We start from the raw sequence: 10307 nt of genomic DNA on the forward strand, positions 1-10307 counted from the left end.
TGAAAAAAGATGAGAAGGCAAGACACTCAGAAATCAAGTCCCTTTCCCAAAATCACAAAGAAAAGCGAATTCCCACTGGGGTCAGGAACAGGATCCAAAGGCTCCTTCTGGATGCACAGTGACCACACTTTGTGCTTTACTGCTTATTAAACCACAAGATCTGAGAGTTGGAATGAACCTTTGCAGATCTGTTCCCTAAAGAGACAAATCAACCCAAAAGTTTTCCAGATCTGTCAATGAAATTGAGATTGGTTAAGAAGCAGTTTGGCATCTCTCCTCACTCAAGCATAAATCCCTGGGTTTTCAGCTCTGTTCCAGCACCAGATCTGCTCTTTGGCTGAGCCACATCATTCCAAGCTCAGTCTGGGCATAAGCCACCACAACCCCCTTCTTCTCTCCATTTCTTCAGTAGGACGGTAAGTGTCATGCATGGGCTCCTCGCTTCCTGCTACAGTCTTCACATATATGTGAGCTTCTTCGGGTCCCATCATATTCTTCTCGTGTGTGGGTGCCCTCCTAGGATTCTTGAGAAAACAAACAGGTTTTTAAAAAATACAGTAAAGACTTCTGCTTCTGGCCAAGTTGGAGTAACAGCAACCAAATTTACCCTCCCACCTAAAACATCCAAAAATCAGGCAAAACATTTAAAATAATACTTTTCAAGACACTGAACCTTCAGGCAAGGAAGGACAGTGATCCTTGAGAGATAGAAAAGAAATGAGGAGAGGCCTACAAGTGCATGAGCTTGCTGCCTTGGGAGGGTGTCCAGGCCACTCCACATTCTTTTGTTTATGTTAGCATAGTATCTGTTTTTCTGTCCTTTTACTTTTAATATATTAGTGCTTTTATATTTAAAGTGAGTTTCAGTAGGCAGTATATAGTTGGATCTTGCTTTTATAGCCAATCCAAATACTCTGCCTTTTAATTGAGGTATTTAGACCATCTACATTTCATATAATCATTGATATGGTTGGGTTTGAATCTACCATCTTGCTATTTGTTTTTTATTTGTTCTATCTGTTATTTGTTACATTTTAAATCTTTTTTCTGTATTCTTCCATATAGATTTTAGAAGTACCTTATTAAGTTCCATGGAAAAATCTTTTGGGATTTATATTGGAATTACATTTATTAAGTAGGAAAAATAGAGGTTGTCTGACATCCTTATACTGTTGAGTCTTCCTATCCAGGAGCACAGTAGATAACTCCCATTATTTAGGTCTTATTTAATAACTTTTACTATAGTTTTATTATTCTTCATGAAGAGATTGCATGTTTTATTAGATTTATTCTTCAGCATTCTATATATTTTTATTACTACTATAAAATGGTATTTTTAATTACTTTTTCTAATTGATTTTTAGAAATGCAAATTATTTTTGTATACTGATTTTGTATCCAGTGAACTTGTTAAAATCTCTTGTTAATACTAACAATTTATCTGTAAATAATCTTATCATCTGAAAATAACAACAGTTTTGTTTCTTCTTTTCCAGTCTTATACTTTCTACTTCTTTTTCTTATCCTATTGCATCGGCTAAGACCTAAAGTATAATATTGAATAGAAGTGGTAAGAGTGAGCACCTTCGTTTTGTTTCTGATCTTAAGGAGAATTCATTAACATTTTACCCTTAGATATGATGTTTGCCGTAATTTTTTAAAAAAAGATTCCCTTCAATTTAAGGACGTTCCTAATCTGTTTGTAGTTTGCTAAGAGTTCACATCACAAATGGCTGTTTAGTTTTTTGAATTCTCTTTTCCTATTGAGATGGTCACATGACTTTCTCTCTTAATTTATCAGTGAAATAAATTATATTAAATTGATTTTCTAGTATTAAATCAACTTTGAATTCCTGTCCAGTCAATAAAAATACCAAGAACGTCCTTTGTGCATGAGCTTCCCTTGGTCATCTCTTTTCCATATGTGCTCACACTGTAATTCTCCTCTATGTGAAAGGCTTTACGACCCTTAGTTTGTCTACTGTAGGAATGATATATAGTGGTTAAAACTGGGAGTTCTTACCTCAGCTATCCTGGGACTGTCATAGATTTCTGAAATTTCACATGGCCTCTCACTTTCCTGAGTTGGAAGAAAGAAAGGAGAATAAAGAAAGTAAAAAGGAAAGAAAGAAAGAGTCACAGTCTTTGCCCATGTCATGATTAAAATTAGTGGTTCTTAAAACTGTGCACATAAGAATTACCAGAAAGCCTTAAAAACAAAGCAAAATAAGCAAACAGATAATAACAACGCCCCCCTCCCCAAAAAACCCATAAACCAGAAATACCATTAATGAGTTACCTCAGACAGGATTGGCCACATGTTGACAATTGCGTTTATTTTACCATTCCCTCTACTTTAGTATATGTTTAAAATTATCCATAATAACAAGTTGTGTTTTTTTGAAAGACCAGTGCCACAGCTCTATTGTCCAGGTATACTGATTTAATTGGTTTTGGTGATCAGTATTTTTGTAGTCTCCTAGATGATTTTACAGTACTGAAGGTTAAGAAACTATGGGGCCAGTTCCATGACCAAGTAGTTAAGTTCGTGTGCTTTGCTTTGGTGGCCCAAGGTTTCACTGGTTCAGATCTTGGGAGTGATCATGGCACCGCTCATCAAGCCATGTTGAGGTGGTGTCCCACATAGCACAACTAGAAGGAGCTACAACTAGAATGTACAACTATGTATTGGGGGGCTTTGGGGAGAAGAAGAAACAAAAAAAAGAAGATTGGCAACAGATGTTAGCTCAGGTGCCAATCTTTAAAAAAAAGCAAAGAAACCATGACTTAAGTAAATAACACCACCAACAACCACAACACGTCTTAATATGTTTAAAGTTTACAGCTTGTCAACACGTCTTTACATCCACGACCTCATTTCACTCATAACTTTGCCTGCCTCTCAAATACAGGGAGGGTAGTTGTTATGACTCCCATTTTGGAGGTGAACTGACCAAGGCACAGAAAATGTCAAGCCACTTGTCCTGGATCACATAAGTCATAAAGTGGCAGAACCAGAGGTAGAACCTAGGTTTCTATCTCCCAGTTAATGCTTACCAGTGTGAGAACAACCAGGAATGTTCATAAATAGAGGACAGAGTTAGAACCCAGAGTCCACACAACCATAGTTGTATCACAACCCTGAAATCTCCCTGGATGTTGGTCTGGGTGGCCTTTGGAGTCTGACCATGGTCCCCAGAACTATCTGGCATCTGGTGGGGTGTAGTTGGTAGATTCCTTTTTGGCTGATATGTGTTCAGATGAGGGAAAAGGGCAGAGAAATAGAGCTGCATACTTCTGGACATATCTGCACCATAGACACCTCAGTAGCTGTTTGTTTCCCATCTTTCCTAAGATTATCTCCATTCTCTTTGTGAAGCTGGTGCGCTTTCGTTCCTCAGCTTTAGAAAACACATCCACTGGACAGACATGTGTTTGCCATGGCAACCAACGTCTCTCTCTACTGCTACTTTTTGCCACCTCAAACACCGTCCTTGTTGCCACAGATTTCCTTAGATGACCTGACAGTTGTGTGACAAATCAGCTCTGCCTGGAGCATAGTGTCATGAGTCTGAGAAATTGAATAGAAATTGAGGCATGGAAACGTCCGCCATCATGTCCTCAGAAAACAGACATGGGTCCTGACACCCTCACCACACACACCCCCAAAGCCCGTTCACGGAAATACTGATTCCCGCCAACACGTTCAGACCCAAAGGAGCTGCTGCTACTCACCTCGGCAGACTCATTGCTGCTTCTTCTTCGGTGAATCAGAGTAAATAGCAAAGCCACCAGCAGGGCTGTGGCTACCAGGGATGGGATGCCTGCTGCTAATCCGAGAGAGGGTCCACAGTCCTGGCGCAGAGAGAGAGCGGAGTCAGGTTCTCCAAGAATAAAGGAAAAGCTCAATTGATTAAAAATAAAACAAAACAAAAACCTGTGTGGACCCTAAGTGTCATGTACAAAACAAAAGGATAATGAAATACTGTGAAAACATGTTTTCAACATACATGACAAATGACTCATTTTCATAGGACTTAATTGACATAGTTTAAAGCCATTGGAAAAGAGTGATAATCCAGTAGAAAAACGGGCAAAGGATATGAACCGGCCATTCCTAGGAACAGAAATACAGTGTCTCATCAACATAGGAAAAGCTGAGATACGGTTCAAAGCAACAGATAGATACCATTTTTACCTATCAGTTTGGCAAAAAGTAAAAGTTTTTGTGAATTTTAAAATTTATTTACACTAAATGCATTAACAAATTAATTTTCAAATTCCCACTTTGCTTTGATCTGAGTGGAAAGAGCCATGCTTGCAGCAGCATAAGTTTTCAGATTTGCAGATTATCTGGAAATATGATAATTTGCAGAATTCCTATAAATGTGCCACTCTCATATAATGCTGGATTCTCCTTCGCTTTTTGGGAAAGGAGGGTGATTTCATTGAAGAATAACATACATACAGAAAAGTACGTAAATCATAAATATATAGCTGAATGACTTTTCACATGATGGACCCATGTATGTAAGCAGCACCCAAATGAAGAAACAGAATGTTACCAGCACCCCAGAAGCCCCCTCTTGCTCCCTTCCAGTCACTGCACGTGTAACCAGCATCCTGAAATCACTCGTCTGTTTTTCAATGTCATCTAGATGCAAATGGAAAGTATGTACTCTTCTGATTCTAGCCTCTTTTGCTCAGCAATTTGTGAAATCCATCTGTGATTTTGCACATTATCCCTCACTTTTGAGCTGAGTTGGTCCTAAGAATAATAGTTGAGCCAGATTCTGTGCTTGGTGACAGTTCATATATCAAATGCTATCTAATCCTCAAAACGAATGCACCAGACAGTAGAGCATTATTATGTCCATTTTATAAATGACCAAACTGAGGCTCCATCATTTAAGTGATATACGTACTGCTCCTTTCCCATCCGTAACAACCGGGGAGGAAGTCTGTGTGGAAGAAGAACACACATCTTAAGAAAAGAATCTATAGAATGCATGTTATACAAGACAGTCTGCCAAAGATTAAGCCATAATGCCTGAAGTTTACCCATCTGCCAAACTTTCTATTGAAAACAACAAATGACAACTGCCAAATAGAACCCTACTTGATTGCTTCCCAGGTAAGAATGGCAGTGAAATTTGGCTACAAGGAGAGAGAATCCAGAAATTCAGGTGAGGTCTTCACTATTCACCCTGGATTTACCATAACACATTTTAAAACTCAGAAAGGCTTTCTCCTGTCCCCAGTCACCGCGTCTTCCCAGCCCACTGTCGGCCTACTTGTGCCCATTGCTAGAAGGGAAACAAACATAAACACTGGCGGAAGTCAGGCTCTTTAAGGAAGCCTTCCTTGTTATCTGAGTTATCGGAAGGTGTGAATTATCCTTGCTCCTGAGATAATTCCACATTCAATGAATACGTTGCGTGTTTCCGTTGCACATCTCCACTCAAGGATGGGCACTGGATTTCACCCACTTATGAGATATTTCTAGAAAGAGTCTTACCTCAATCAGTAAATCTCAGGGAACAGAGTTCTACATTAGAGGCCAGCTGTGTCGTCTGCGTACACTAGGTGGTGCAGTGTGGCGCTGACGGCGTGTGTCCCGGGCTCACACTGCCTGGAGTGGAATGGTGACATCTCCACTCACCAGTTAAGGGAGCTCATTTCTTCATCTCTAAAATAGGGATGTTAGCACCTCCCTCTGGGGTTGTTATGAGGATCAGACGATCAAACGAGCATCATCCCCTTAAACTTGGCAAAGCTCTAGTCAGGCTCGCTATTTATTTAGTCCTCTCGTCCATCTCGGTGAGTACATTGGAGTCCCTGGGGCTTGGGCTTTTAAATAAATCGAATCTGAACTTGGGTATTTGAATTCCAAGCCTAGGCCTCTTTCCCAGAGGGCTCTCATCAAAGGAGGGTTCCATTACCAGGCTCTGACACTTGGTACTTAAGAGGCTACACTTTTACCTAAACATGGTCTCACCCCACCCGCCACGTTACCTTAATGCTGCCATTTGCCTAAATTGTTCTATTTCTCAAGGGGCGGAAGAGTCGAACACGGTTTCGGGAAAGAGGTTTTATCTTCAGACTTCAGAAATGCACTTAGGCTGGCTTTGGCCAAAAAACAAAGGAGTTAACTCTGAGGACACGGGGTGCCTCGTGGAGCCCGAGGGCAGCGGGAATCTGGCGTCTCATGGAGCTAGGCCCTGGGAACCTGTCAGGAGCGAAGCCCCCGCTCCTGGGGGCTCTCCTTCTCTCCTGGGCAGCGTGGCCTTTCCCTGTGCTCTTCTTTCTCTCTCCAGATGGACTTTTCTGCCCTTGTGAACACCTGCTAATCATACCAGCTAACAATTATGGAGAACATACCATGTGCCAGGCTGTTCAAGTACTTTTCCTGCTACTGGCTCATTTATTCTTCACAACAGCCAGTGAGGCAGGACTATAGTGATCCCCATTTTACAGATGAGAAGAGTAAGGCCCAGAGAAATGAAGTAACTCGTGTGAGATCACACAGCCCTAAGTGGCGGATGCTGAGTGGTGTGGCTCCCTTAACCACTGTGCTTCACTGCCTTCCATGACCAGCTGCAGCACCCCAACCCAGCCTTTGTACTTGACACTTCAGTGTGGCCCAGCAGGGACTGACTTGCATATGTGGCCCTGTTCCAAACCCCCTGCAGAGAGGCTGGACTCTGATGAGCCGGGCATCACCTCTCCCCCACTTCCTGGGGCGCTGGCACTCCCCGTCATTCAGCTGCACCAACAGGGAATGTCCTGTGGTAGAACATAACTGCCAGGCAGGGTGACCAAGTGTCCTGGTTTTCCAGAGAGGTTGCCCAGGATGCAGGACGTTCAGTGCTAAAACCAGACAGTCCCAGGCAGTCCGGGATGGTTGGCTGCCCTGCATAGGTTCAAAGGGTGGAGGGGACAGTTCCCAGAGAAATGGGCTGTTAACCAAGGAAATGCTCCACAAGGTGAGGACCAGCATCACAAGGGCCTCCCCTTCACCCCACTCACCTCCACCACCTCAAGCAATGGCCTGTTGCTTTTCTGAGTGGCCTTCTCAGGATGGGCCAAGCCAGGATAAGACAGAACCTGGGGTCTCTACAGACCTGTTGGCTTCAAGCAGCCAGGGAGGAAGTTCCAGCAGTGACCATATTAAGGTTTTGACAGATAAGGAGAGGGATAGGGGAATTGGTCTGCAGACAGCAGACAGGCAGAGGCTGGAGCAGGGAGGTTCAGAAGGCTGGGCCCCCCAGGAGGTGGTGCAGGTGCCAGGCAGTCGGGGACAGACGTCCATGGCAGTCAGTGGCAGGCACTGGAAGGCCGATAGGGAGCCACAAGGTTCTACCTTTCTGCTTCCCTCCAGAACTACGGCCCGTGTTACAGGAATCATGAGCTCTGGCTTGGGCATCCTCCTGGCAGGGAGATTCAGCTTATTCTCTCTGAATAACCACATGACTTACTAGAAAAATTGGCACAGCCAAACTCACTAAAAAACTCGGCCAGGAAAATGCCCAGCTCAATCACAGCAGCGCTCCTGGTCAGAAAACAACTCTGGCTGTTATCTCTACGCAACGTGAGAACAGAAGATGGATTGAAATCACTCAATCCAACTCTGGATCGAAACTGTCCGCCACCACCAACTGAAAAGCTCTGTGTTGACTTGCAACTAAATGTCACAATCAAGAGCCATAAAATGTTCATTCTTGTTGACCTGATAATTCTCCTGTTAGACTACGTACTAAGGAAATCATCTTAGGGCAGACAAAGATTTACCTATACCTATGTTTATCAGAAACTTATTTCTAATTGTGATTAATCAATTAAAAATAACTCACTTGAAGAAATATTATGTGACCATCCTCAGATATGGTTATAAAGGTTGATAGAAAATATTTATCATATAAAATTATATGTAGAGTGAGAATATAATGGTACAAAGACAACAAAAGTCAAAATTTATGAAGAGTCAAACAGGAGGGGAAGGAGTGACACCAATGTTTTTTGCTAGTGGGAATTTAGGTGTTTTGGTTTTTTGCTATTTTCTTTTTCAAAATGTATATTTATAATTTTTATAATTGGAAAAACTTCTCTCCGCACCCCCTCCCTACCACCATTCATAAGTGCCTTTGCCAACCTGTGTCACAGATGCCCCCGCATGAGGCTCGTGTGCGGGCGTTCTGGAGGCTCAGCGTAACCCCGCATTGATCTTTGCAGACTTGCCTGGTGGACGGGGACTGCTGTACTTACCGTGTTGGCTGGCAGTGTAAAGTTCAGTGAAAAACTCTGGAAGAGAGGAGGAAACATTAAAGATCCTTGGGATGGTCAGTCAGGCTCCTGACCCTCCACCAAACGTCACTGACCCTGGAGGATTCCAAGGGAACTTACTGATCCCATAGGCTCAGTCAACTCCAGTTTCCACTCCCAATCTTGGCCCCAAAAGAGGGCAGGAGAGCAGAGGAGCCTGAGGTCTTGAGTTCCTCCCTCAGCATCAAGTCAGTCTAGCCCTCTCTCCCCAGCCAGGTCCTCAACCAGGGCCAGCTTAAGGGGCCAGCCAGTGGGGCTATTGTCTGAGGAACCCCGATGCACAAGGGCAGCAAAAACACTACTAGAAATTCAGCAAAGTGCTGAAAATTGCTTTTTTCCCAGAACTTATTTCAGGGAGGGAACTGTATGAATCTGAAGTATTTTCTGCTTGGGCCAAGAAGTAAAACCCCCAGGGGGCATGCGCCAACAGGAACATCTGCTCCTTAAACCCCCTTCCCAGGGGAGAGAACCTGAGAAAGGCAAGCCTTCCATTTTTGCTGGATCCAAGGCAGAGGTTGCAGGCTGGAGCTGAGCGGGTCAGGACGACAGAAGAAAGGCTGACCCTTCTCTCCCCTCCCCTCACTCAGCACCCAGCCTCACCTCTCCCCCAAATATGCAGTCAATATTTAAAGATTGTGGGCTCAATGAGGCACCAAATCGTTAGTCTGTCCAGGTGCCCACTCCTCGGGGTCGGGTCCCACCAAGGGCCTCTGGTGGTTCCTTCCTCCTCCCTGTCCCCATCTTCTGTCACTGCTATTTGAGCTGGTTGATGCCAATCTTTGCACCAAGACCAAGATAGACATTCTTCTAGAATGGTGATAGAGCAAGAGGGACATCTGGGTCACCTTAGGTCAGGGTCTTCCTGCTCAAGGGACCTAACCACTGCCCTTCATGCTAACACCAGACAAGCCCACAGATGCTTCAAGGACACTTGATGGTCACTGCATCGAACACAGCTGGCCAGAGCCTTATCTCATCAGGGAGTACAGGGCACTGATGTCAGCAGGCCCAAGACAAAGCTTCCTTTAGGGGGACAGCAGAAGGCGTGAGCAGCAACAAGTGGGCCATTGCATGTGCTGTTTATCAACATTTGGATGACGAAGATTTTGGCCAACTTCAGAAAGACATTCCTATTTTATAGAAACACACTACAGTGCTCTCATGGAGAGAAAAACATCACGTAAATTTGGGTGGAGAGGAATCTGACGCAGTGTCCTGTAGAGAGGCAGCTGGGTGGAGTAAGCCAACCCTGGGTTTGGAGTCACCTGATGAGGATTCGGGGCCAGCCTCAGCCACTTAATAGCTGTACCGCCTTGGAAAAGTGATTCAAACTCGCAGCTCTCCATTTCCTCACAAGTCTATTCTCCCAGGGTTAGTTTTTCCATACTCAAAATGGGGACACTATTTAACCTGCCCTGCCCATCTCACAGGATAAGCCCAAAGGAAATAATATCTGAGTCATATTCTTCAAGACCTGGCCAGCACAGAGCGAGGCACAGGGAAGCTACTTGGGAAGTTCTTATTGGACGGAATTGTCTGCACAGATTAGCAATATTTGAAGTACTGGAATTTGGTACAATACACTAATTGCTAAAATACACTTATTGTTAGTCTAAGCACCATATATAATAGCATATAAGCACATATAATATCCACATACAATTGTTCTGAAGGCACGTTAGGATCTCAGTGGCTGAGTATTACTCATTATGAGTCTGTTGTTTGTGAGGGGAGGGACGGAGGGAGAGGCAGAATAATTCCTCACTGTTGTTGAGGGCATGCTGTGTATCAGACATGGCTCTCATAACCTCCCCATAAAGAGAGTGCTCTCCTCCCCATCGTGGGTAAAGAGCTGAGACCAAGGTAGGCTGCTCAAGGTCCCCAGCTGGTAGGTGGTGGAAGCTGGGTTAGATCACAGATCCTCTTAACTCCAAAGCCTGAATTCAACTCCTTTTAATAATCTATTTAATGAAGGAATCATAGAA

The 10307-nt window shown here is 43.7% G+C and overlaps 1 protein-coding gene across 1 annotated transcript; it reads right to left on the minus strand.

Moving 5' to 3' along the window:
- Nucleotides 1–347: 347 nt before the first annotated feature.
- On the minus strand, nt 348–9668 carry OPALIN (oligodendrocytic myelin paranodal and inner loop protein). The gene is made up of 6 exons (XM_046652825.1): nt 9588–9668; nt 8266–8301; nt 4926–4961; nt 3736–3855; nt 2024–2080; nt 348–524 (listed from the first exon to the last, which is right to left on the minus strand). Exons 1-6 carry the CDS (start codon nt 9666–9668, stop codon nt 348–350), a joined length of 507 nt encoding a protein of 168 aa, XP_046508781.1.
- Nucleotides 9669–10307: the final 639 nt, after the last annotated feature.

Source organism: Equus quagga, chromosome 2 (genome assembly GCF_021613505.1).
Source record: "Equus quagga isolate Etosha38 chromosome 2, UCLA_HA_Equagga_1.0, whole genome shotgun sequence".
NCBI lineage: Eukaryota > Metazoa > Chordata > Mammalia > Perissodactyla > Equidae > Equus > Equus quagga.

What these genes read in the sequence shown, in the direction of transcription:
- OPALIN (XM_046652825.1), bottom strand. Translation starts at nt 9,668, where the DNA reads ATGGAGAGCTGCGAGTTTGAATCACTTTTCCAAGGCGGTACAGCTATT. An exon ending in TGGCCCCGAATCCTCATCAG is followed by an intron (nt 8,302 to 9,587) that starts GTGACTCCAAAC and finishes CCTCTCTTCCAG; the next exon opens with AGTTTTTCACTGAACTTTAC. An exon ending in TTACACTGCCAGCCAACACG is followed by an intron (nt 4,962 to 8,265) that starts GTAAGTACAGCA and finishes TCTTCCACACAG; the next exon opens with ACTTCCTCCCCGGTTGTTAC.